This window comes from Osmerus mordax, chromosome 18 (assembly GCF_038355195.1).
Source record: "Osmerus mordax isolate fOsmMor3 chromosome 18, fOsmMor3.pri, whole genome shotgun sequence".
Classification (NCBI taxonomy): Eukaryota; Metazoa; Chordata; class Actinopteri; order Osmeriformes; family Osmeridae; genus Osmerus; species Osmerus mordax.
The window spans coordinates 6,517,412-6,544,958 of NC_090067.1; the positions used below are offsets into that span (position 1 = coordinate 6,517,412).

The window sequence follows — 27,547 nt, forward strand, 5'->3', positions numbered from 1 at the left end:
CAACTGTGTATTTCTCCCCAGTGCATGTCAACCCCCATACATTAGCCACAGTTTAAAATAATGGGGACATGTTGTTTCTTATTCTTCTATTAAACCCCAAAATATCTTCTGTATATTTAGATAGTCTTTATCCATGCCAGAAAGGCATGTATTGGAGAGCAGGTGACATGGTAAGGTCAAGCTACCCTGGACTGACTTTTCCAATTTGAGCATCTCTCAGCCACTAGAGGGGGTTCTATAAAATGTGACTCACTGGTCCATTCTTGATCATTTACTGTAATACAGGCCCCATCTCATCAGCCTGTCCTATACATCTGAAAGAAAAGACCTACCTATAATGTCTTTATAGAATCCACATATTCATACTGCACTGCAGGGTCATGTATCATTCACACATTCCAGGGCCTGTCCCTTCGGTTCTGCTAATAACTTTATTTAAATAAGACAGATCTCTATGTTGAAAAATACAAAATAATTAGCCACACACGGCCATCCCATTACAGAAAACAATTGATCCTATGGTGGCATCAGGAACAGTCAGCAGAGCACAGTGCCTGGACGGTAACAGTGGACCTATGTACTGTACAAACAGTAAGCAAGCTTTCGGTCTAACGCCGGCAACACAAGCCTTTGTGCACACACCAAGGGCAAAGTGAGATATATGTGGGAAACCAAATGCACTACGTTTTTTTGTGTGTGCGTGTGTGTGTGTCATGACCTAATAAGCTAACCTTGCAACAGTGGGAACTACAAACACAGAGTTGGAAAGAGGCTAGTTTCACTGTGAGTGTGGCTGTACACAGGACTAGCATTCTGGAGGGCATCACAGGACTAGCATTCTGGAGGGCATCACAGGACTAGCATTCTGGAGGGCATCACAGGACTAGCATTCTGGAGGGCATCACAGGCAGGGGGTTTATTTGTGCTGTTGTATAGATATACTGTATTTGTGAGCTGTTTTGATTGCATTACCCCCTAAATAGCAGGTCAGCAAGTTTCCCTAAATTACAGTCAAGACCTCTCCCTCTTCTGTGGCCTAGCACACAATGTTTTCGAGAAGTGGCCATAGCAGTTGATCGCTTTATTGCCAGTGTGCGTAAACTTTGACTGCAGGTTCAGTGTGGACTCAGACCTGGTGGTCATGTGCTCTGGTTACTGCCCAGTGCTGGTTTTCGAGTTGGTTAATGGCTTCCACAACAAGCCGAGTGCTGACCTGACTCCTTGAGGCCTAAGAGTACAACTAGGGAGGGTTGAACAATAACAAACAGCTTTAGAAGGGAAACACCTTCTCTATTATTGCACACGTCTAGTTAACCAATGACATCATGATGTCAGTCATTGGATAAGCTATATTTTTGATAATAAGGTGCTGGATTGAAATCAAATAAAAACAACATGGAGATTCCTCCCTTTTAAAGCCATATATATCTACAGAGTAGGATGAAAGGAGCCTCAATGCGGAATTTCCTTGAACCCACAAGATATTAAAATAAATAATGTTACTTTTGATTATGTTCATCTCTTAAATGTCTTGATAAGTTGAAGCGTCGATCATTTACGCTTGGATAAGTGATGTTCAACGCGGTACATTGTTACTACCTATAGAGGAACTCATTTTGCACAGTAGACAATACGGAAGGCTCCCCAGAGCTGCTTTGTTTGAAACAAGTGTGCCAACTAACAACACGTATGGTAGAAAGGTGGTCAAAAGGTGTCAACCTCCCTCTCTGTGATCTACAGTTGAGATACATTTGAATTTGGCTTGAGAGTAATTTGATCTCTAAACAGAGGAAGTTATGGAATTCGTTTTCTGCTTAGCTAACAGCTAAGGTTTGAGCGTGACATGTTTATGTGTGATTTTTAAACAGTCTTCGTACGGGCATCACCTGAATATAACTGTCTCTCCTGTAGCTGTTTCTCAAGAAATTGTCACTGCAGGTTAAGACGTGACTTTAGATGACATCAACCACTCAGTTCTCTACCGAATGGTTGACGGTTCCTACTACACCACACCTATGGCTATTCTTACTTCCCTACAGCATGTTTGAACTAATCTCAGTCAACACAACCAGGCATCAAACCTCTCTCTGTCTGTCTCTCTCAAATTGTGTTCCTGGACCACAACTCAACACCTCCACTAACAGGACTAAGAGGAGGCCACCAGAGTAGACTGTCAACACACTCCTTCAGTCTGCAAGCATGGGTCTGGGAAAAGGACGGCACGTGGCAACATGGAATGTCTAGGGAAACCCCTTCATCTGGAATGAGAACGCGCGTAAAGCGATCCAAACTCTTCTACTTTGAGCTACAGATGTTTTTATGGACATACATTCCAAATTACCTGAGTCTAGAGTGAGATACCTGAAGCAAGGCCATAACAGACACTGTGCAACGGATCTGGCCATTTTGTATGTTTGTCCATTACCTCTTCTCATTTTGTGTTTTGCTTCCTTGTTTTGCATTGCGTATCTTAAAGTGGGTTTCGAAATGTGTTGTGGATAGTGTAAACATAATCCTGAACAGTATAGCTGTTTTCCTGTTACATACGTACATAACACAGCAAATACACCGTTTTCAATTGAAACAAGCCTTGTTATTCTTTTCATAGATATATGAGACTATAATATGTATAGCGAGAGCTTATTCATACTGTGAATGTTGAAACGGAATACAACACAGAGTTTAATCTTAAACATACGTACTACCAGTTTAAAATGCATGCCGCCCCTCTATTCGTGGTATTTCATTCTTCCCTCAAACGTTGGCATATCTATCACTGGACAGATCACCGCGTCCAGCCAAGACGAGAACAGTGCTTTTAAGAATATTCAAGGAACAATAAGGTGACTTTGTCGTCTTGTTTTGTGGGTGTTGTTGGTGTTGTTGCTACGCCATGCAGAGAGTGGGGTTCAGCACAGAGGGGGACAGAGGGAGGAGTCGCTGACGGTGAGTGGGCATGGAGCAGAGGCCAGCTCTGCTCCCGTCTAGCTGATGGCCAGGCCGTCTGTCTGGGAGGCAGTCTCTGGGGGCGGGGCCGCCCCCTGCGAGGGGGAGGCGGGGGCCTCCGGGGGGTCGTCTGTGCTGGTGCTGGTGGAGACCTGAGTGGGGACACAGTGGGGCGGGGTGCCGTACGCGGGCCCCGAGGAGGCAGAGCTGGGGCCGGCCTCGGGGGCGGCGTCCTCTTGGGGTTCCGAGGCGGGGGCGAGGTGCAGGGAGCCGGGCAGCCTGACGGGGCAGAAGGCGGAGCCGGTCGAGATGAAGTTGACCTTGTTTTTGTCGGGGCAGGAGAAGAGGGGGACGGACGCAGACTGCTGCCTGGAACTGCAGAGACAATGTGGAGAGACGAGTGTTGACAGCCGCTTAGTTTTAACCCTGGGAGTGTTTGTGTTAGGGCTGCTCATTAACAGGCTCCAATCTTAATCGTGATCTTAATCTTAAGGTAGAATAGGAGAGCATTCGACCTGGTGCATTTTTATTAGTGTTAGTGTACCCTGTGTACTTCCCCTTGACTAGCATTTGTAGCAGAGCGCTAGCTAAGCAGTAACAAGCTGGAGGTGTGTGCATGTAACATGCCCCAGCCTGGCTAACAGTTTGGGCTGCCAGTGGGGGGTGAAAGCACACCGCTAGAAGGGGTGCGCTGGATTGACAACCAAGACAACACCAAAGCATCGTTGCGAAACGGAACGCGGCGCGATAATCGTTTCATCTCAATTGTCTTGTTTTCACAAGCGTTGGAAGCCAAAATTGGACTTCAATATCAGTGCCCGGCCCTGGTTTGTGTGAACCTACCTCTGCTCCTCGAACACTTTGATCTTCTCACAGCCCTCCGGAGGCTCCCGCTTGAACATGTAGCTGTTGTTTGGCTTCGGGGATGAGGCAAACTTGGGCAGTGGTGAGCTGCTGCCACTGTCTGTGTACAAAGAGAGAGAGAGACAGAGAAAAGGAGAGATGGAGAGAATGAGAGTGATAACAACATTTTAACAGGGAACCCTCAGACATAAATATCTGCGGCAGACCTAAGACGATATAGACATAAACTATTTTCACGGTAGCTACTTTTGATCCATTTCACACCCCTCCCCCAGGGGGTGTGAAGGGGGCAAGACAGGAGAGGAAAGGGGGGTAGTATATGGAGCAGAGTGTGAGAGGGCCTGGGTGGGGGGGTGGGGGAGCTACCTTTATCGTGGTCGTAGAGCAGGTCGTCTGCGGAGTAGGGGCTGCCGTCGTGGGAGCCGGGCGGGCAGGCGGGCGAGGGGCAGGGGGACAGGCTGGAGCAGCTGCTGGAGCGGCCGGGCACCGAGGGGGTCTGCGTGTCCACGCTGCGGGAGCTGCTGCTGCGCTGCTGGGGGGGGAAGGGGGCTCGCCGGCCGTCAGGCACCTCCAGAGCCTGGAGGCGGGGGGAGAGGGACAGCATGGGACCCTCCAGCCGAACACAGGCCGTCTCCATGTCCGACTCGACGGCACGTCGACATCTCCGAGGCAAACTGGCCACAGCTGTGCAGTGACTGGGCGTGTATTGTCGCATGGGGCTGAAAGGAGGGTGCGTGATTGGCCGGTTCCCCCCCTCCACCTACCTTGAGCTCCTCCTTCTCCCCGTTGTCTCGGATGAAGACCTTCTCCAGCTCGTGGTTGATGCCCTCCATGCTGCTGGGAACCCTGGAGATGGAGGGCTTTGGCACCGTGATGTTGGTGAGAGCCATCTGGGACGACTTCGACATGGATGAAGGCTGGAGACACACACACACAGGCATACACAGGCATGCACATGTTACACACTGATAGCCGCTGCGTTGTATCTAAACAGGACGCAGGGTACACTAGTAGTTCAAATCACTTAAGCCCCTTTTGACAGTCTCTGGTTCCGTTTAAACACTGAGAATAAATCGAACAACCACTTTGGTGCGGTCGGTTGCCAGGTTGGGGTGTTACCCGGGTGGGCATGTGGAGCGGTACCTGAGCGTGGCTGGTCGTGGTGAAGGTGGAGGTGGTGTACTGAAGGGGAGACAGGCGCTCCTTGTCTTTGCTGTGACGACCTCCCTGCTTACTGCGCTGGAGCTGCTGCCGGAGCTTGGCAATCTGCTGGAGGAGGAGAGGAGGAGGAGAGGAAGAGGAGGAGGAGGAGAGGAGGAGGAGAGGAGGAAGAGGAGAGGAGGAGGACAGGAGGAGGAGGAAGAGGAGAGGAGGAGGAAGAGGAGAGGAGGAGGAGAGGAGGACAGGAGGAGGAGGAAGAGGAGAGGAGGAGGAGGAGAAGAGGAGGAGAGGAGGAAGAGGAGAGGAGGATGAAGAGGAGAGGAGGAGGAAGAGGAGGAGGAGAGGAAGAGGAGGAGTGAGACAGTGAGACAGTGGTAGCTGGAAGAAAAACTAAAGCGGCAGATGGTTGTGTGTTGATGAACAGTCAATGTCATCTGCGTTGCTCTCAGGACAGTAACTCCAAATGTCCATCAGGTGTCGCTGGTATTCTAGTTGAAGACCCTGGCAGATGTTATGGATGCCTCACATTACTACAGTAGTGGGCTTAGCTGCCCTTGTCTAGCTATCAGAACTAGTGGAAAAACAAGACTGACTGTGTCTGATCTCACATTGATCTCATATGTAAAGGAGAAATGGTGAGGTATTAACTGCAAAGAGTTTTAGTATGGAAATGTCTCTTAAAGAATATTTACATATAGACATTACATATAGACAATGGACTATCGTTTGCATAGATCCGTAAAACACCTTTTTGAAGGTGCACTGTAGGTCTATGGAAGAGTAGATTTGTAGATGAAAGTGTGTGTGTACGTGTGCCTATGTAGATCAAGATAGTTCAGTAGTCTAATACACAGGGCTGTTTCTACACGGTAGAGAAAGGTAGCTACGGACATGTTCAGACAAGTCTCTTTTCTGTGTCTCACACACACACACACACACAGAGTTCTTCATTAACTCTTCACCCAGCCCCGGTCCCTCTGCACACTGATCCACAGCACTATAGCAACACAACACTCAGGACCAAACACACACACCACAGCCTAACATGGCCCACTTCTCAAAGGAGCCTATGTCTGTGTGCAAGGCCTGATACGCTATTTCTTGAGCCATACAACCTGCTAGTCCCATAAGGAACTATCTGCTTCTCGATCAGTCAGACGACTCACCTCCGACGTTAGCTTTCAGTAAGAACACAGCGAGAGGGTGACCTTACAGTCAGACTGTGGGTTGCTAACAGTGAAAATACTACTGTAGCATCTGCAACGGGCATGAATAGGCCTGTGTTCCTACTACAGGGCTGGTCAACGCAAGTCAATAAACATGCCCTAAACCCACTTAGGCGGTGTAAGCCAGTGGGTGAATGCACACGACATGTGACTGAAACCCAAGAGTGTGACCAGTATCCCATTAACCGGTACCAAAATAACGCCAGGAATGCAAGTTTGTGTGCTTAGCGAAAGATGGCGGTCGGAAAAACTACACCTGCACCTGACATGCAAATGTGGAGCCAGTGCCTGCCAATAATACCCAGCGACTGCCACGAGTCATCAATCAGAGAAAGAACCAGGTTGAGGGGGCCTTATCGGTTCTCTCTGGTAGCCTATATTCCACACCGGCCCGACTGATATCAGTGGCTCCCTCTCTCTCTCTCTCTCTCTCTCCCTCTCTCTCTCTCTCTCTCTCTCCCTCTCTCTCTTTTTCCCCCTTCCTGGTGGTGTGTGTGTCAGCTGTGCTCCACCACAGCCCTGCTCTGTTACTCAGTAGCGTGCCAGTGCACACATATTTGAGCAGCGACTAGGCTGTTTATATTGTCCAACTCCACCCCCCCCCCCCCCCCCCCCACGCACCAGACATCCATCTAGACAGGGAGGCAGAGAGGAGGGAGAAAAAGAGGCAGAGAGAGCAGACAGAGGACAGAGGGAAGGCAGAGAAGAGGCAGGGAGGTGAGGCGGGGAGAGGGGACAGGGAAGAGGCAGAGAGGTGAGGTAGAGAGGAGGAAGAAAGGAGGAAGAGAGGAGCCAGGAGCCCGAGCCAAGCGGAGAGACCATAAATTGTAGTGGGTTATGGCTGTTGCGGAGAGGGGAAGTGGGTAGTTAGAAGCGAGATAGTGTTATCTGCCGCCTCCCTGCCGTGGTAGAGTATCGTCAGGGTGGAGCTGAGGGAAGATGATAAGACAAGGGCGGGCGCCCACCAACACCCAACGTCACAAACTCTCAGGACTGCGAAATTCTGAGGTCACACAAATAGTCCCTAAAAGCCAGTGGCCTATCGAGGCTTCTGTGTCAGGTGTGCCGGCGTGTGTGTGTTGCTGTGTGTGTGTCCAGTACCTCTTTGAGCTGGTCGGCGCTGCCCCAGGACGCCGAGCGCTGGTGGGTGCTCCGCTTTTCTCTCTCTTCTTCACTCCAACATCCGGGAGTCTGGAGGTGAGATCACACGGGACGTCAGCCTTGCCCACGTCCCGTCATCAGCGCCGCTTACGGCATCGTTATCGCTTCACCATCAAATAAGAATAGGACGGGACACGGGCAATCTCCACGGGACAAAGTCCGCATGCACACGTGCGCACACACATGCCGCACATGTGCACGCACACACTCACAAAAGGACCACTCAGGAGTGAAAGATGAGCTGAGCTGAACTGGGTGTGCCAGTGTTTCTCTACACCGTCTCTCGCTCTCTTTCTCTGACACACACACACACATTCTCTCCTCCCTGACACCCAGAGGAAATTGAATTGCTGCCTTACTCATCTTAATGGGCATGACTCAAAGGACCGTTTGTTTATTTTGAGCACTGAGTCAATTACTAGAGAGCCTGCATTTCCAACCCTCCCTCTCTCTCTCTCTCTTTCTCTCCCTCTCTCTCTCTCTCTCCTTCTCTCTCTCTCTCTCTCTCTCTCTCTCTCTCTCCCTCTCTCCCCCCCACCACGCTCAGACCTGCTCCACTTGGTCACGAGAGATGATGAAGTGACACTGGCCAGAAGATTAAGAACTGCAGACAGAGGACATCTCTTTCTATCTGCGCTGACTTGAGATCCCGTCGGTGCCACACACACCCTCCACCCCGAACAAGTACACACACACACACACACCCATCCCCACCGCCCTGCTCTCTACTTTACACAGCAGCAACCCAGGAGCATCACACCACCTCCATCTTCCTGGCGAACATTCTAGAAACGTACAAAACACCAACTGTCCCCCTCACCCCGCCACCCCAGCCCCCACCAGAGCCACTGGGCGTCCATACGGACTTGACAGTAGGCTCTTAATGCCAGGTGGTGGTGTGACCCACCAATGCCCGGGACCCCAGCAGCGCTCGAGATAGCTGGGGTTGGCAGTGCTGCTGTTGCTCTGGGCAGGACGGGAGGCGGGGCAGGCCAGCCATGCCATGCCACCAGCCACCACGGACCTGGAGCAGAGGGGGGGAGATGGGGAGGAAGAGGGGGAGGGGGGAGGGAGATGGGGAGGAAGAGGGGGAGGGGGGAGGGAGATGGGGAGGAGGGGGGAGATGGGGGGGAAGAGGGGGAGGGGAGGGGGAGATGGGGAGGAAGAGGGGGAGGGGAGGGGGGAGATGGGGAGGAAGAGGGGGAGGGGGGGGAGATGGGGAGGAAGAGGGGGATGGGGGGGGGGGAAGAGGGGGAGGGGGGGGAGATGGGGAGGAAGAGGGAAGAGAAGAGTTGGCTGAAGAAAGCGTTGGAGGAAGCAGCCCAGACACGGTCAGTGGTGGTGGTAGGCCTGTGTGCGAGGCTTGTTTCACTGACATGTTTTCAGTCGGACGGGGTGACTGAGCTTTGATAAAGAGAGACTCTGTGTGGCTCGGCTTTCCCCAGGGTGAGGAGAAGAAGCCGAGGGAAAACAGCTTGCCACCGAGGGAGTGATGAGAGGTTCAAGGCCAATGCTGTTTGCCAATGTTTGTTGTTAAATGGCTAGTTCCTCTATTCATCTTTGGTGAGACGTCCCATTTCAAAGGTTGTCCCTCTGCAAACAGGTCGGCAGCAGGGGCCAGGAAATGGCGAGGCGACCGCTTTGAAGACAGCGTTTTTCATGTGCTCTTGAAAGCGGGCGAAGAGAAAAACCACACGCGTGCACAGACACGCACTTTGTCTTTATCTCTCCCTTCTCTCTCTCCCTCTTGCTTTCTTTCAGAGAGAGACGCTCGCACATCCACATATCACATGCAGTCGGACCTCCCCCACATCCCTCTCTTTATCTCCATTCCTCTCCCTTAGCCTTCACTTTGCTCTCTTCTAAGACTGGACTGGACTGTGACCGCATACCGACCCCTCCTAGGTCCACCTGCCCTGCATGTGTCCTGTCAATGAACAAACATGGCGGGGGAATTCCAGGTTTTCCGTTGGTTAGGCTTGGACATACAGTATGAATAGTGCCCTTATGGTGGTAGCATAGAATTCCAGGCCAAGCACAAGTCTAGTACGTGTTGCAAATGTGTCAAGTTTTTTGGTGAGTTTAGAGCGAGAGGATGAGAGAAAGTGAAACAGACAGCTTAACGTTTGGACGTTTTTTCGAAGGATTAAAGCTGTCACAATTGATTACAGAAGCATACACACATTTGGCTATATGGTTGTTTGCTGAAGTAAATACGCCGGTTGCCGAGCAGCATAATAAAAACAGGATGTATGTAATGCGGGTTGTCACTTGTGACTGACACAGATGACTCTGGTGGCACAACCTTGCAGCTCCATGGGGAAAGTGTTGCAAGTCCACCTTTCGACAGAACCAAATGCCATGCGAGCGGGTTGTGTTTGTACTGCACACCTACCCTGCCTAGCTAAATATCTACTTCAAAATGGACGTTTACACAAGTCAGCTCACGTCTGTGGCTACCTCGCAAGTTAGAGTCCTACTGTTACAGGTCACAATATGGAGCAGGAGTTCCCTGAAACAGAGCACGGAAAGTACAGGAAAAGGAGCAGGAGGAGAAGCAGGAGGAGCAGGAGGAGGAGGTCGGGAAGAAGAGAAGGGAAGAAAGAGGAGGAGAATATTCTAGAAGTGGTAGGAGTACTCTATTGACAGGAGCTCGCAGGTCCTTCTAATCATTATCAGGCCGTGGCGTCCATGCTAGTGCCTGCCCTGCTTCATAACACACTGTGCTGCAGAGGAGAGGCTGTCGACTGAAGGCCAACGGATGCGTAGGTGGTAAATGTCACACTGCCGGGAGGAAAACAGGGTGGTGTGCAGAGCTGTGAGAGAGAGACCACGGGAGGCTAACCACTCGGGCATACTTCACAGGCCTGCAGGCCCACAGAGAGGATCTTTAAACACACTGGAAGAAATGCTGATGGGGTTGTTGTTTTTTCACATCTCTTCAGACATGGCATGAGCAAACTTAAATAGTGACAGAGTGGGCTCGTACTTCCTCATGACAACAGCGTGGAAACACTTCTGCTTCGTAGTACCCTTTGCATATCGGTGTGCCAGACGCCTCTCTGGTGGAAATGCCACATTCATCTCTGTGGGGAGGAGCAGTTATAATGTGAAACCGTGGCGCCCAGGAAGCGGGCCTACCTGTGTGGATTTGTCTTTCATGCAAGAGGGGTAGTGCACGTGGGGGTCGCGTGGCCAGTGTCCTGTGAGGTAGGGGCCTGTGATGGTGCCCAGGGAGGACGTCCGGCGGATCGCTCCCGAGTTACGCACCTGCTGGGCCTTGGAGCTTTCAACTGCAGGGGGAAAGCAGACACAACACAGAGAAGCCGGAGATCAAATACGCGAAATACTTTGTGAAGCGCTGTAACCTTTTAAGAGGAAATAGCTCCTTTTCCACTCAACAATGCAGTAAAGAAGTAGAAAGAAAAAAACATGCAACATGCCCGGGTTTCCAAAATCCTTCCAAAATTCCAAATCTTGTCACCATTCTTCACCTGCTGCTTCATTAAACTGGATGAACTAGAAAACCTCCACCCACATTTGTAGCCAAGGAACACCTGAAATCAGATCAAGGCATCTGACACGCTCTTACTCCGCCCTCTACCCTCTGCACAGGACGGGGAGTGAGGCTGCATACTGAAACAGGCACTGCCTTGATTTGGAGTTATTGACCAGAGGTTGATGTTGTTGCCCTTGAGGGGAGAGACTCTGTGTAAGTGAGGCAACCGTACACCTGATGAAAATACCTCACAAAACCCTCCAGGCAACACCAGACTCGAGGAACTGTGTCAAGGTCTCGTGCTTTAATGACAACACTCAGTGCTGTGGGCCACGATTCCAGGGTAGAAACAGCAATATTTACACCCTTGTAACCCTCCGGTCGTGTACAGGTGCGGGTCCATCTTTGCACGCCTCTATGGCCCCTCCTATGTCTGAGCCAATATGATTTGAGGTGTAAGAGCAAACTTCAAGCCCTTTTTTTAAGAAAAGCAAACAAGGTCCCTGACCTCAGAAAAGCTGGATAAACAGGAACGGTTTCTAGGAACTACATTCCAGGATGTAGAGGTAAAATAGATCGGCCTGGATCTGTCGCTACAGTAGAATCCATTCTTTTTTGTTTAGATGAGTCGACCAAAACCAATCGCTCATCTACGTCAACCTGACGTAGATGCAGCCGTTCATCTTGCATTCTGAATCACATGGACTGACGCCCCAGATGGAATGGTTTCCAGGTTTCCAAGACAGATGCTGGATCCCCAGTGGCATGTGGTGTTAGAATGCAGAAACTGTTCACAAGCATGCCCTTCCCGCCGCTTCCTCTGGCATCAGAAGCTGTTAAAGTGAATTGACATCCACGAGGCAGTGTGAGTGGTGCGTGTTCGTGGTCACAACTTAGCGGTAAACTCCGACTGACTCCTGCCCACGATTGGTCAAAAGCAGTTGGCCAACTGTAGGCTGGGTCCGTGTTGGGTTGGTACCAGGCACAGTGACCTCAGCCTCCTACCCTGTGGCCCTATTGGATTGAAGCTCCACTAAAGCCAAAAGAGGGCCGGGTCAGCTGGTGCCAATCCAGGGGATTACAGCTCCGCTCTTTAGGGAACTCATTTAGACTTGGTCGTGATCTCACACACGGTGTAAAGGTGTCAGATCTCCGAGGCACAGGATGGAAGAGACCCACTGAGGCTGAGCTTCACTTGCAAGAGTTGTGTTTTGTCTCTTTGAAACCCCCTTAGTCAGCACGTCTGGCTAACCACAGCAGGGAAAACGCGAGGCCTGCAGACCGCAAACACATGCAACCTCCATCCGTCCACACGTTATATGTGTGTACAACGTTATTTATAGGATTCATGGCCTCCTTCGTTTACTTGTTATTTTGTGATTTTTGTCACACTGTACTAGTGTTGAATTGACATACAAGTTCCTATGATCTACAAAATGCACTAGTGTGCAACACATTTTAAAATAACTAGAGGGGGCAAATATAGGCCATTTAAACCCCAATCTATGTTGCTGCATGGACTAGCCTAACCCTTGCCTTGGTGTGTTGTGCTCCAGCTAGCCTTGTCTGGAGCCTTGGGCTGTGCCTGTTCTGGTTAGTTAGTGACACGTAGGGGATTATTGCTCATGAGGCAAGGTGGAACTGGTCTGATCTCCAAATGGGACAAATGTTCCACCGGGCAGACAGACAGACTGGCAGCCAGGCAGCCAGACAGACAGGCAGGCAGGCAGGCAGGCAGGCAGCCAGACAGGCAAGCTGCATTGGCCAAAGGCGTTTGGTGTCAGTGCCCTGGTACTTTTTTTTCCAACCCATTTTTTACGGTTTCCTGAGAGCAGATGGAGCGAAAGGTGCAAGGCCATGCCAGGAGCTCTCACTCAGCAGGGCTCAAACAGGGACAGGCCCAAATTAGGCCCAAGAGATAATGTAACTGTGGAATTATCTCCATCTCTTTCCTACTGCAAATTCTAGACGATGCAACGATGTAAAAATTATAATAATAACAGTTTAATTAGTTTAAGTATTCATCAGAAAACCAAATATCATTAATCTGTGCATGGAACATGAACTATATGAATGAAATACAGTTACTTTGTTAACATCCCATAGCCATTGCTTCTTGTCACTCACTGCCTATATGAGGATAATCAATGTCAAAATCCTAGCTGCCTCTCGAGTCAGTGTCTATTGTGGACCCAAGATCGGGAAAGTTTGGGTTAACTGGACCAATGCAGAACGACTGGTATTGCAACAGAGCCCGCTCTGATCACCCGCTCCATGACTGAGTATTGCAGGGTTCTTTACCAAAACATCTGGAGTTGAGATATGCAGGTTAATGAGAGCCAGGAAAACCTCAGTCAGCACTCCATCACATTTGTGCAAAACAGCAATGAAATAGGAAGATGATCATGTTCTCTACGTGCAATATTGTTCATTTAACAATGTATGAAAACGCTACTTCCTGTTATTAAAATGGCTGCCTCAGACAGCTTTTGGGCCTAAACTGAGTGAGAGTCATGCAACTGTCATCACATCATTAAAAACATTCCCATTGCGAGAATGCTTTCCGGCTTTTTCAATGATTCCAGTCAAACAAAAATAGACACAAACAATGGAAGGAATATCTCATAATAGCACTGGGTTTGGTGCAGATACAATTCTCCAGCAAAAGACACTGTATTCATTGTAGAGTCCATGGATACTTAATTGACAATAGGGACTGAAAGTATGTAAGAAATCTTGGCTAAATCATAGCCTAGCCTACTAAGTAAAAATGGCATACCCTGATGACTCAAACTTTACAAAGTAATACTGCTGAAATGTTTGAATGAGTGTCTTCAACAGCTGCTCTGCACTGAGTTACTTATTAAAGCAGTAGGCTCGATTTAGGCCTAGTAGGGTCATGAGAGAGGCTGTGAGAAAGAAGCGCAGCTGGTTCATGCAGGGGACGCGAGACCTAGCGCGTCACTAGCAATCGTCATCACGCGTCAAGGCACACCTTCCTAATAGGGTGGGGTATATAGCAGGGATCCCGGCACTTGCGTTGCTAGTGCGACACAGACGCTCTCGGTCTCCTGCGGCCTCCGCCTCCCCGGCCTCCACCCTTTGTCTGTTTTTTTTTTCTTCTTTCCCAGGGGGAATGCGTTCGCTGCTCTCTGCCCGGATGTGAGACACGGCGTCTCAGGAGACACGGCGTCTCAGGAGACACGGCGTCTCAGGAGACACGGCGTCTCAGGAGACACGGCGTCTCAGGAGACACGGCCTAATTATCGGAAAGAGCACCACAGTCACTATATATCCTTCTAAAGCCATACTTGCCTGCAAAGTAGCCTATGTCTATACTAGGATATGAGAGATGAGAATAGGGGAAAGGCATCCTGTGAGTGGTGCTCGACAAGGTATGAGAGTAATCCTATGCACATGGACGCCATTCAGTTCTTCTTAAGGCAAATGTCTTGCAGATGGGTTAACAAGTCCAACAAACAAGACTCTCCAGGAAGTGGGCCATCTACTGTGATACATTCTTTCATTTAAAAGTCCACTGAGTGCGGAAGTCAACCGTTTCATGGATTTACAACCCGGTAGTTAACTGTTCAACGGATACACTTCACTCCCTTTTTGTCTCTGTTTAAAGATGATCATGGTTTTAACACAAATATATCTCTGGCTAAGTGGTGTAAACTCTCAATTTTGCAGTATACATGGTATAATTTGGATCATTTAAACTGTACATGCCAAAGTAATGTATTCTAAATCACTCCTTACTTTCCGTCCTCCAAAGCTTGGTTTACAGAACGTATGCTTAAAAACCTGTAACCATAACAACATACTTTTACTGCTTCACCACCCTTCTCGCCTTAACCCCATCATTAATACAAACGAGTTTGATAATTGTATTCATGAATACATATGAAAATGGTTAGCTTTGTAAAGCTGCATGACGTAGCATAAGTGTACAAAAATGCCTGGGATGGTTAATATAATAATAGCAGGGAAGGTTACCTAGCTAATAGACAACCCAGACCTGAATGGATGATAGCATTTCTGGACATTTTAATAGCCTGAATCCCCTGTAAATGTGTGGCATTAGAAGCACCATTAGCCATAAATGATAGGAACAGTTTGTGCGCAAACAGAGCTGGGGCTTAGGTGTGATGGGATCACTTAGAATCTTAAAAGGTCATGTGTTAGAATGTCACCTGACCTTTCAGAATCTACCAAAGTAGTGTTCAAGATATGGTCCCTTGATCATGGGGACTGACTGTCCAACCCAACCATGTTCTATTCCTAAGAACAGAAGGTCAGGAAACTTTTGCCAAGAAGAAACCATTTTACCTGAAGGGGACACTTCTGGGATAACATTTTCCCAACAAATGCACAGCATTGTATTCAAGCCAAGGGTGGTTTTGATGCCAGAGGACTCATGTAAGAATATAAGAGTAGTGTGTGCCTATAAACTATTGTTTTACTAGAACCGCAACTACAAAAACATCCTCATTCCACCTTTTAATGATGGTTGTCTGCTGGGATATCACTAAACAGGATGTCAATGTTCAGTGACTAATCTGAACACTGACTTTCTGGGTGCAGAGAGTGGGCAGATACCAGCAGATCTGCCTCAGTCAGTCAATGTCTACTATAGAGCTAGCAACACCATCACTGAAAATGCTTGTGCTGAAAGTAAGAGACTGATAGCAAACTAAGACACATTATAGCGGATGAAGCAGATGTTAAGTGCGGATCTATCTATGCATCTATATAGATATTATTTATATAGGTATAATCAGTGTTTTCCTCGGGAGGAAATAGTCTTCTGAATATGTCCAGGACCGTTTATGAGTGACAAAGACACCATTAGAGCAACTCTGTTCAGTCTTTCCAAATGTTTGCAATAAGAGCAGCATTCACATATTTGCAAAATATTTTTTTCTGTTTTCGTCTGATATGCGCTCGTGCTAGGCCCCGATGTTGCCATACGCGCGCGACCTTCCAATTGACGACGTAATTCTTTCCATTTCTTCAAGCAGTCAACAAGCGTTTAAATGGTCGACACACGTAATCCATATCATGCATATTTAGCACTGTATCAAGCTCTCTTCTGTATCAGCATCGTTTCTTTCGCTGATAAAATGAAAATACCAATGCTTTTATCCTGGCACGCTAGAGGTAACTGCATACTCATCACTGCCACGATTCACATCCATAACACAGTAATAACAAAATATCTACCTTAATGAGCACATCTGGGTTATTCAACGGATCTAAAATACCGGATTATTTTTAAACACTCAGAGCTATGTTGATCATGACACACGGATTCAGCATGTATGAAACATGAGCAACGTACGATACGCACTAAAAAATCCCTTTAATGCATGCAATAAAGCACTTGGTTTAGTTCCAATAACATTCCATTAAACATAACCATGGTAATGTAGCATGTAATGTAGTAATTCGTGGATACATTAATGTTAGCCAGCGATATCTTGCTACCTTGTGATGCTATGGCGTCTTAAGCATCCGTGCGACCCCCCAATCTGACCCAATTAGGACGGTAAAGCTAGCTAGCTAGCTGGCTAGCAACAAGCTATCATGTTCTGGTGAATGCAAAAATGGATTCGACACTTGACAGATACTGCACCTTTTAACACAGGAGAATTTGAACACCGCTCAGGTGAGCCCTTGTCAGGCGGTGAGGGTCTCTGCCTTGCGACCAGTCTGCCTTCGGAGCAGCTTCCACCCGCGTTTCCAAGCAGCAGCTGCGTCGGGCTGGTGGGACTGGAGCAGCGGGATGTCGTCGGTCCTGTATTGCTCCCAACTGAGAAGGATGAGGAAGAGCGGGTTGGGCTGTGTTGATTACCACGCAGGAGCTGAAACGGCACCGTGGCACGAATAGGCTGCAACCGGATCGTAGTGCTGTTGCTGCTACAAGCTGGTGAGATGGTCGGAGAGCTGTCGCTGCTGCGTTTGCTTGCTGATGATGCTGACATTGTCACGGTTAAACACTTCCAAATGGCAAACTTAAGAATGACAATTAAAAAAGCCTAAGTGTTTGGTTAACTTAAACAGGCCTCAACTTCAACTGCCTTGTGTATTTCTCAACGTAATAAAAAGCGGACTAATAACCGTAGCAACCTCTTTACGAGATGACTAAGTTAGCCTACTTGGTGAAACATTTTGTTTACACACTTATCAGTCCAAGCCTGGTCAGTTGTATCGCTAGACTGCTCCCGACGTTACATTTCAGCAATGTTTCGACTACTTATCCTTTTCCTAAACGCTTCAATGCTCTGCGTTACGATACAAACTATTAGAACATTAAGAAGTCCCAATAAAACCAGTAAGTCATTTAAGTTTGCAATACTAAGTTCAGTACTCAAAAAACAACGTTCCGACAATACTAGTATCCTAGTGAATTTGCGTTCTGTGTCTCAACCCCCTGTACTACGATTACTCGTTACGTTCAGAATCAGCACAACCACCACTGGTTGACAGATAGGGGCGGAGTAAAGTCACCATACTGTAAACTTGGTTGGCCAAAAAATACATGGAGTAATTATTCATTGGTTACAATGTATCTATACATTCACCAATGGCTTCAATGAGGATTACAGTAGATTGGATACGATTGTAAGCGCGTCTGCTTTACTAAATATAATTAGGCATTATACTTTCATTCGGTATCATACAGGTCCAGGAGCTGCAAGCAGTGACTCAACGACACAATCATTTAATTACAATATGTATTTGAAATACTTCTAATCATAAAAATCTGATAAATTGTAAACCACATCCAAACTGTTAAAAGATTGATCATCGAAGGACAAAAAGTTAAAGAGGTCAAATATAACCATCAAAAGTCACGTGACTAAAGGTGAAAGGTGTTCACACAGTGGGAAAACAAAATGTCTGACAGAAAATGAACACGTTCACCTTTAAAGTGCCATATATTCTTCGTTATGCTTTACAGTTTTCCGTATATGTATTTAAAGGCACAACAGCATCAGATAATATTGTTGCAAGTAACATCCTGACACAAAACCTAGTGCAAATTGTTTGCAGGCTCCAAAATCGAAATTATTAAATAAATGAGTGTGTAGTACACAGAAAGGATTCATGCTCTGAAAACAAACATCTCCTCTGACAAAAGAATGAAAATAAATTAGAGAGAAATAACATTGACCAGTAAACAGTTGCACAGCACAACCAGTCGTGCAAATAAACACCATAAACAAAGCAAAACACACCAAGCAATAGCTAAATCATAAACAAGCTATGAGCATGCTCACATTCAACCTAATATGAGGATGTAGGACATAAAAAGAGCATTGTTGAATCTACAGTGTTTGATCAGAAACACAGATTCTGTCTGGATAAATTCCTGACATGTAAAACAGTAAACCTGATTTACTTTTGGTGAAATATCACAGAAAAAAAAATATTTGATTCCATAAGTGGTCATAAAAGTGTAAACCATAATGGGTTTGATATTGTCCTGATTATACAATCGTTCACATGTAAAACACAATGGGCACGTCAACTGTCAAATCTTCTGCATTAATGATGGGGAACAATGTAAGTATACAAATAGCAATGCAGAAATAACCATACAGTGTTAGGGAACATAACTCAAAAGGTAAGGATGATTGACTAAAGGCCACAGAAGTCTTATTAAACTTCAGACAATAAATGTAGATGAGAAAGCATCTTTGGAAAGAGATATGGAACAGATGGGCTAAAAGTGCTACATTGGATGTTGTAGGAAATGCTGGCTACACAAAAATGTTCACAGCATTTCCAATGTGGTTGGCAAAGGTAAGCTAAGCTCATATGAAATCTCCCACATATATAGGTTCAAACCTTTAATCCCTAAATCAACAATTCCCATTCTAGTAGAACCATACAAATATGACTTTATGGAACTATTCCTTAATAAATGATCTATAGCTATCATTGGACATTAGACTAGCAAGCTGTAACAGCTTCCTGAAACAGCACAGAGTTCAAAGCAAGTGCTTTAGTCATAGCAATAGCAGATACTAAATGTTCCTGAACATCTCCTCTCTCGTCATAACCACAGTACTACATGAACCTACAGTGTGTGCATTAGAGCCAGGATTTGTGGAGATCCCACCTGACAAACACATGGTCTCCAAGTGGACCATACCCAGGTTTATCACTAACGACAGTCAGCGGTCTCTGAGCCCCTGTGAAACCAAACATTATCAAGAACCAGGACGGTCCAGGGCTGGCAGGACTGGCAGGGCCGCAGTTCAACGTCCGCCGACAGATGGAAGAAAAAAATCACAGGTCACAGAGTACAGAGTTCTCCAGCGTGAAGTCGTAGTGGAAGTTGGCAAGGTTGTCGTTGATGTCCCGGGACAGGCGCAGCTCAGGTAGGAGGGGGAAGCCGGCCTGCATGGCCAGGATGTGGGGCGCCAGGGTGAAGGGCACATCTCCCAGGAGCTCCGGGAGGGACAGAGCCACCTCTACGGTGGCAGGCCCCGGGGATGACATCACAGGAGGGAGGACGGGAGGGAGCTGGACCCCCTCAGCGGTTCTGACCGGGCTGGGACAGAACGGCTGGGGAGCAGAGGAGAGAAAGTGCGCTATCAGTTAGAGGCGCTGCATTTGATACCATGTTTGCCATTAAAAGCTATCCTGACCTCCAATCACATTTTAAAGGCTGTGTCAAGTGATTCATTTGCCACTCCCTTTACTAGCCTCCATTACAGTTTGGTTCAACGGATGTGGGAAATAGAGGCCTGGGCCACAGCTGGGTCACAACCTGAACGCCACTTATTGGTGACCTTCAAAAGTTTCCACACTGGCCTTGCTAATAAACAACAATGTGAAACACTGATCTCTGATAGGGATGTGTTCACTTAAGTAGGCCTATATTATTCGGACATCCAGAATAAGCCTTTGATAGCTAATAGACACATTGGGGGGGACGGGGGACGAAAGAAATACAAGAGGTAGCGGGTTGTTGATTAAAAAAAAGAACTGTTTCACTTTAAAGGGACTATGGAAAAGAAACCTGGGGGTGTGACACAGCTGAGATGAGGTTTCACTGTTGCCTGTGCAGCTTTGCAACATCCTAGCTGAGGAAGGAAGTCACATTAACAGCTGAAGAGCACCACTAAATGCAACCAGACAGCACTCCTATAGACACATTGCCACGCCGACGGTTTGACTACCACATTCAACTGCTGACATTTCAGCTGCACAAACAGAAACTATCATATCATACCACACGTACACGTTTCATATTTACAACATCTACTCCCCATATATACATACGTGTTGAAATAGGGTTGTTGAAGTTTCACGCATTATCCGGAATGGCCAATTAGTGTCTTGGTTGTGCTTTGGCATGTAATTATGTTTAATTCATTTTTTGTATGTTCCTGCATCACAGCACTTCCTGTTGCACTGTGAGTACATAGGAGGGTAGGGCACTGTGGGCACACTCTAGATTTTACCAGCTGTGTGCCATACTCCAGTGACATGTCACACTATATGGAGCTTATAGTTCACTGCACAAACACACAAAAACACACACTCTCTCATAGCTTCCATTTTCCACCATGTCCTTGATTAAACTCACATGATTCCCAACACAAGAGGCACCAAGGCTCAGAAAAACCCCTTGAAAATAGTGAGCAGAAGCCCTCGAAACAATAGAGCTTTTCTGTGGCACCATATGTCCCGGCCCAGTGTTCCAGGCAGCGTGGTGAATGGCAGTGGCATGTGTTGGCCCTCGTGTCTGGCCCTGCCAGCCAGCACCTGTCAGACACACAGCGGTACTGACTGTGCAAGTCCGCCCAGTAGGACTGAGATGAGAGAACCGACAGCCATTTTAGCACCGGGCTGCTAAGCTCACACACGTCTGTTCCACTGGTTCTGTCCAGTGCACACCATATGGGAGATGACTCCCAGGAACGGTTAAGTTACAACCGCCACACAGAGAGGTTCTCTGGGTGGATCCACCTCGTCATGGTTTCAGATTGATTTCGAAGCTGCTGGAGGTTACGGGCAGGCCTGCTCTATTGTGTGGAGAGAATCACCTTTGAAGGCCCCACGATGACATTGGTGGCTAGCTGGCTGGTCTTTACGGTTTGGGTCTTCTGCCATTGCTCCTCAGCCGTATCACCTGGAGAGGAAACGAGACAGGCGTTAACGATGTGATCAAGTCCAGGTCAAATTCTCCCACTATGGGCTACAGAACTATGCCCGACTGAGGTTTCAACCTCGCTCCAACCCTAAAATAAATGGATCTGACATGGATCTATGTATTTTTTCCCTCAGGACGTCCCGGTCAATTGCGTAGATTATCTGTGCTTAACAAGTGGTTTTCTGAGCACATTAATGGATTAGAAAGCATTACGACTTAACACAATTCCGCAGCACACTCCTATGTTGACCATTCGTCCAGCTCCCACCATTCCAAACTGCTGTTTACATAAACTGGGCCACATCCTCATTCCACTTGTGTCGTGTCACTTTTAGGACAATTGGGCATATGCAATACACATTGTCCCGATAAATAGTCTCTGCCATTCCGCTGCACCCATTCTTCTTTAGCGGAAATCGAAGCAACAGTATTGGAACATTTATCAAACCAGAACATTATTATTGTACCACAGTAATGATAATGAAAACAAAAGAGGAAAAAAAACCATATTCTAGATATTCTAGTTCCAGTTTGGGTCGACCACATGGCCAAATTGTCAATTGATTAAATAATGCATTGGGTGTCAGTGCATGGTTCTAAGTGACACATCTCTGAGCCTATTCATTGGATCCCTCTCTTGATAAGCCCAGTGTCATACTGTGTTGGTGAGAGGAGAGACAGAAGGAGTGTGGGAGAGAGATTGCTAGTCTGTCTCCCTGCTATTCTCTGTCCTCCAGGGCTTAGGCAACAGATCCCTCCTTCCTTCCTCCTGCTCCTCTCCCCCCACCCTGGCCGCGCTCACTCGGCAGTGTGGAGTCATTGTCACTGATCTCACTGGCTGCCCTTGATCTGAGCTTCGTGTGTCGACACAAACAACTTTCCAAGAGAAGCTCCTTGAGAGAGGGGAACGGAGGCCCACAGCGCCCTGAGGAACGGCCTACTTCAGCTTTCAGTTTATTCTGTTTTAAAATTCACATCTGGTCTGTCTTGGGTGTTTATTAGGGTATATCTATTACCACTGGGAGAGACATGTTATCTTGCTTCCTCTATGACAATATTCAGATGGTGCCTTCAATGTATGGCTGTCATTTCGCTTCGCAAAAAATAGACCTATCCACAATTTCCTGACCAGATTTAGGCATAGGCCTAAAACGTCCACAACATCTGTGAGTGTATTTTTTGCACGGTCTCAAACAGTAGAACGCAGGGGCCCGGGCCTAGTCCAAAGCACGCAGAGCAAGTTTCCCGAGGACAAGGGCATGCAGCACAAATAAATAATGCAATGTAAAGTAAGCCTGGGCTATATTCTCCCCTTTAAGTGCAGTCAGCATATTCTGCATGGCCTTGCCTTTGAGCTCAGTGAGACAGGGCATATGTTCAATAGCGTGCCGGAGTTCATCCTCTCCAGTCCCTGAAACCACCAGGATGAAAAGGGCTTTTCATACACCTTCTGCTTCATGGTACAGGGAATTTGTTACAGCATTCACACAGTCAGACCACATATTTTTGGGCATCAGCACTTGCAGAATATTTCCTATTTTGTCGATTGGACAAAGGCCAATATAAACACTGTCAAAGGCATTTCTTTTAGTAAAATGTGAATTGGATGGAGTCTGGTCAGGATAGTTGTTAGAGGTTTGAAAAGGCCTGGCTTGAATCATGCAGTGATCTATTTTACACAGGAGAGTCCGAGAAAGTAAAGGGATCTGGGGACCTGGAGGACACAGATACACAGCGGAGACGGTTCTGTGAATCTTGACCAAGACTTACTGATGTTTGAATTGTTAAACAGATGGGTTTAGCGTTGGCAGGTTTTTCCTAATGAAGTTCAAGCCTGATAGGAAGGAGTTAGGAAACCGACCCACTAATGCCTTGTAAGGGTTGTCGCTGCTGGCTGCTCTTCAGGGAGGTGCTAAGTCACAGACACCATTTGATAACGACGCACAGCAGATACAGCCCATCTCCGGAACGCTAAGCACATACGGAGAATGATCTGTCTGACAAAGCTGTGGATGCAACATGGAAGTCATTAGCCTTGATCCTCTGGGACCGTGATGGGAGAAAGTTGCGTGTACCACTCCCAAACCAGAGCTGGAAGCCTCTTACGCTATCCAGGCCAAATAATCAGCCACATGACCTACGGCAAGGCTTTGTAAATAGCACATCACCACACCATTGTTTTATTGCCTAAACAGTGCACTCCAAACTTGCAATTGTCACACAAAAACCTTGAGGGAGCATTCAAGATACTTTAGTGTGACTGGGACACCCAGGCACAAGTGAAGCCATTGTACGATGGGAGAGCTGAGAACTTGTGAGTCTTGAACCCCCCCCCCCCCTCTAGAAGAGGCACATCTGCTTATGACTTCAGCCAGCCTGGCCTGCTCCTCAAGGAAGAACGAGAGAGAGTGGGGGAGAGAGAGATAGAAATAGAGAGGGAGGGAGGTAGGGAGGAAGGGAGAGCGTCAGCTGCAGATACACAGACCCATATCCTGCCTTTGAGGCACTAAAGACTCACACAGTCTGACACACGGCTGATTATGACAGTGATGAGGAGAGGAATACTAAGCCTAATTCCTTCTTCACCTATTCCATCTGACAGAAGGCTACTTGATTGTAAAAGCAGACCAAGGCTATAAATCAATGCCATACAACAATGTAGTCTCACAAATAGAGATTTAAAAATCACTGTAAAGCTCACATTTAACACATTAAAGCTGTTTAATAAGACTGGGATCGAAGCAATCCCATAATGTAGGTTAACTGTACTTGTGCATCATACCAGTTGAGTCCAGCAAAGGTATTACATTAATAACTTCTGGTACTGCAGTGCCACATGGTACTACCATTTTAAAGCACAGCCAAAAGCTTACAGCTAAATGTACGATCCTTCACTCTTAATGAGCCTCTATACACTTTGACCCACTCCTCCACCTAGTGTCAGAGCTGGACTCAACACGTTGTTTTTCTCCAGGATTTCTACCAAGGAGTGCATTTCTGCCTGAATTACCAAATGTGGATGAGTAGGAGGGCCACTGCCATGTGGGAGTTGGCTGCCCATAGTCCCACCCTGCTGGGGCTTTCCCTTGGCGGACAGAACCCCTCCTCTCACCCTCTGGCTCTACTCACAGGAGCGGCCATGACGACAGAGAGGGACCAGCCCAACCAGCTCTGCTTTGTTCCCACATCTGCTCCGTTTGGTTGCCACTGGTAACAGACTGATTCACATGTGTTTGTAGTGAGAAACATTCCCCCTTTTCAGCATGCAACATTCAATTTAAATAGAAAAGAACCCAGACTAAACAATGACTCCAAGGTTACCTTGAATATGCGATGCTATTTCCTTTCAACATTGATCCCAAGGGACCTGTATGAAATCTGTTGACGCTGTCTAGTCATTGGAATGTTTATGCTTTAACCACTACCCACCTGATGCCTCAACAATCATGGCCCTGACAGTGAGACCATACCTATTCTGATCAGAGAATCTGAGTTGTGGGTTTACATCGAGCGTCGGTGAGCTCTGTCTCCTTGATCTCTGAAAGAAATGCTGGCTCTATGAGCTGGGTTTGTCTGCCAAGAGAAACATCTCTCTCTCTCTCTCTCTCTCTCTCTCTCTCTCTCTCTCTCTCTCTCTCTCTCCAACACAGTCCTAACCATCTGTGTCAGCATCACCAGAAGCAACTGCTGTTAAAACCACAGGATGTCAAGCAAATTGTACTGCACTATGCTGGGAGAGGAAGGGCGATTACCAAAATGTTCATTGTTTCGATCTTAGCTTTGTACGGGTAAGACTAGCTTGCCCTGGAAGTATGTGGCAAACAATAGTATAAAAGTACAATAGTACAAAAGTATATCAGCTATTGAGGGGGGGAATGTCCCTGTACTTACTGTAAGTCGCTCTGGATAAGAGTGTCTGCTAAATGACTAAATGTATTGAAATGAATGAGTTGTGTTCTGTCTGCAACATTAAATAATGTAACTTTGAGCAGATGTTACCACTTCCAACATGCAAGTTATCCAGTCTATGTCAGTATCCTACAGAGCACAGGGCAGGGGTCAGAGACAATGCTTGCTGAATGAGGTGGTTCTCAGAGTTCTAGAAGCACCCAGTATGCCTTCAATATAGCTCAAAAACGTGTCAGGCAAAGTGAATGAGCTCTTGAAGGTTTTACCTATGATTACGAATCCGTCTGTTTCTCTCTCTGATGTCGACTTCTTAGAGTCTTTGCGCAGTCCCAGAAAACTTAACATACTGTCTCCTTGCTATAAAAGACGAAAAAACAAATGTTAGCTCTAGATATCGTGTAAAATCAAGGCAATCAGCAAGTGGTTTACATTCAGCTCTGCTATATCTGTTTACCAACTGTAAGCCAAACTGGTAGACTGGTTCTTCCCGCAGCGATAGCTAACTCCTGGTTTACTACTTGATTGATGACCCCAACACATTGTCAACTAATAAATTGTGGGATCTTGACAGAAACAGCTGTTGCTTGCTATCTGGGTAGTCACCTTGTCGCCTGCTTACTCTCAATGTGTCGTTACAGTAGCTGAAATTTGGTAGCTAGCATAAGCTAGCAAACTGTCTTATCTAACTAGCTAGTTGGTGGTTTCCATTGTAATATTGAAATCACTGACATTTTATGTATTGTAACTCACCAATCTTTGCTAACGTTGTTGTGACGCAAAGTAAATCAACATTTAATATCAGTTGGATAAATAGAAACTAGATTCGCTTCCGTTTGATAGGCCACTGTGTTGTTGTTTTTTGTGCAAACTGATGTCATAGCTCATTGACATTTTCCGCTGTCGAAGGGAAACTAGAGTATTCTTCATTGGTTCCGCTCTCATGTAAAATCAGTCGTATTTCCTTCTGTTGGGTATGGATTAGAATTTTCTGATTTTAATTTGTACAAATACTTTTATTAACAAAATACGTCATTCGTTATACCTTACAAAAGACTACATAATAACTAGCTGGATCAACGACTTCCAGGGCTTGTGTTCCGGAGAGATAAAAGTGTGACGGACACGGCGGAAATTCCGTTTTCTGATACTTTCCCGCCGTCTGACTTCATTCTTTGACATTATTAAAAAAGGTGGAATATCACACACTTCAAAATGACAGCTGTTTTCGATTCTCCAAAAGCTAGAATTAATACATCTATGCTTTCGCAATATATTAGCAGGGCGGTTTGTTTTGTTGGGCGCGTTGAAAAGGTAATGCAACTTGCGATGGAAAATTCATTTAGTATGTGTCGTAGGCAACAGTTCGATCGTTCCAAATAATTATGGAATGGGTAATGTCTGTGTACTGTACTCGTGGCTCCATGGCTGTATTTTTCCGAAACGGACAATCATTTCCAGTCAACGTATTGGTTATAGCTGAGGTATCATAGATCTGCAAGTCGTAATGGCTTTGTATTCCAACGCTTGATTTATGTTTGCTCTTATGCATAACAGGTACATCCGACTGGAAAGTCGTTCACGATTACGGATGGTGAAGGGAAGACAGCATCCGTGGAGCTCAATGAACCTGTGAGTACTAATGATATTGTGCTTATGTAGACCGCGCTGTACCTTGCCATGTAGTTGGTTGTAAATGTGACATTTTAACTGCTATCTTATTGATGTATTGTACACTAGCAAATGGTACGTAGGTGACACTCAGCATGCCCATCCATGGGCTGAAAAAAATATTTGTCATGTTGAAATGCAATTGTCTGTCTCTATAGCTTGACGAGGAGCTGAGTGGAATAGTAGAGGTGGTTGGCATGGTATCCAACAAAGGCACCATAATGGCCTCTCTATATACCATGTACAGAGAAGACAAAGGTATTCCATTTGGTAAGCATATAAGATTTCCCTCCCCTCTAACCAAATAATTTCAGATCGTGTTGGCATCTGTTCACATCTTTTTGCTCTTTCCTCAGATCTTGAGCTGTACAACGAAGCTCTAAAGGTCGTCCATGACTTCCCACAACATTATCCTTTTGAACTATCTGCCAGTGGATGAACACTTCAGAACTATGCCTTCTGTTATTTCCAATGTTTGTCTTCATATCCTTTTGTTGACTTTTTATTTGGTTTAATGTTTTTTACTTTATTTGTACAAATGTCTACTATGCTGTTTTGAATAAAGATTGTTCTCTATACAATGTTTTTCATTTTCATAAATCAGGTTTGTGTTATAGCACCCTCTGTTGGAACACTTTGACATCATGCATTGTGCACTTTTTCAGTGCTCTATTCGGCCAGGAGGTGGCAGACTGGAGTTTTTGAATTAGATGACAATACAAACTTGTCAATTGAAAACGTTGTCACTTTTCGATCAAAAGAAGACTAATACAAGTAACAAATGTAAAGCGAACAATCCAGTGACGGAGATCTTGTGCCCTGATACCCCTCCAGACCTGTGATACCCCTCCAGACCTGTAATACCCCTCCAGACCTGTAATACCCCTCCAGACCTGTAATACCCCTCCAGACCTGTAATACCCCTCCAGACCTGTAATA

General features: G+C 46.7%; 3 protein-coding genes across 5 annotated transcripts; 1 reads left to right on the plus strand and 2 right to left on the minus strand.

The window, feature by feature from the left end:
* Positions 1 to 412: 412 nt before the first annotated feature.
* On the minus strand, positions 413 to 17,270 carry glcci1a (glucocorticoid induced 1a). 2 transcript variants are annotated; one of them, XM_067256171.1, is made up of 8 exons: positions 16,496 to 17,270; positions 10,500 to 10,651; positions 7,299 to 7,388; positions 4,954 to 5,076; positions 4,575 to 4,727; positions 4,177 to 4,387; positions 3,790 to 3,910; positions 413 to 3,321 (listed from the first exon to the last, which is right to left on the minus strand). In XM_067256171.1, the coding sequence occupies exons 1-8, from the start codon at positions 16,842 to 16,844 to the stop codon at positions 2,985 to 2,987; spliced, it is 1,536 nt and encodes a 511-aa protein (XP_067112272.1). In that variant the 5' UTR covers positions 16,845 to 17,270; the 3' UTR covers positions 413 to 2,984. The 2 variants fall into 2 exon arrangements, with proteins under 2 accessions (XP_067112272.1, XP_067112271.1); XM_067256170.1 differs by having other exon boundaries at positions 4,954 to 5,079.
* A 326-nt stretch (positions 17,271 to 17,596) lies between these two features.
* umad1 (UBAP1-MVB12-associated (UMA) domain containing 1) lies at positions 17,597 to 25,802 on the minus strand. 2 transcript variants are annotated; one of them, XM_067255804.1, is made up of 4 exons: positions 25,691 to 25,802; positions 25,207 to 25,297; positions 20,925 to 21,010; positions 17,597 to 19,437 (listed from the first exon to the last, which is right to left on the minus strand). In XM_067255804.1, the coding sequence occupies exons 2-4, from the start codon at positions 25,283 to 25,285 to the stop codon at positions 19,159 to 19,161; spliced, it is 444 nt and encodes a 147-aa protein (XP_067111905.1). In that variant the 5' UTR covers positions 25,286 to 25,297; positions 25,691 to 25,802; the 3' UTR covers positions 17,597 to 19,158. The 2 variants fall into 2 exon arrangements, with proteins under 2 accessions (XP_067111905.1, XP_067111906.1); XM_067255805.1 differs by lacking the exon at positions 25,691 to 25,802 and adding an exon at positions 25,395 to 25,437.
* A 187-nt stretch (positions 25,803 to 25,989) lies between these two features.
* On the plus strand, positions 25,990 to 27,178 carry rpa3 (replication protein A3). The gene is made up of 4 exons (XM_067256123.1): positions 25,990 to 26,251; positions 26,495 to 26,569; positions 26,767 to 26,878; positions 26,965 to 27,178. Exons 1-4 carry the CDS (start codon positions 26,153 to 26,155, stop codon positions 27,045 to 27,047), a joined length of 369 nt encoding a protein of 122 aa, XP_067112224.1. The 5' UTR covers positions 25,990 to 26,152; the 3' UTR covers positions 27,048 to 27,178.
* The last annotated feature ends 369 nt before the right edge of the window (positions 27,179 to 27,547 follow it).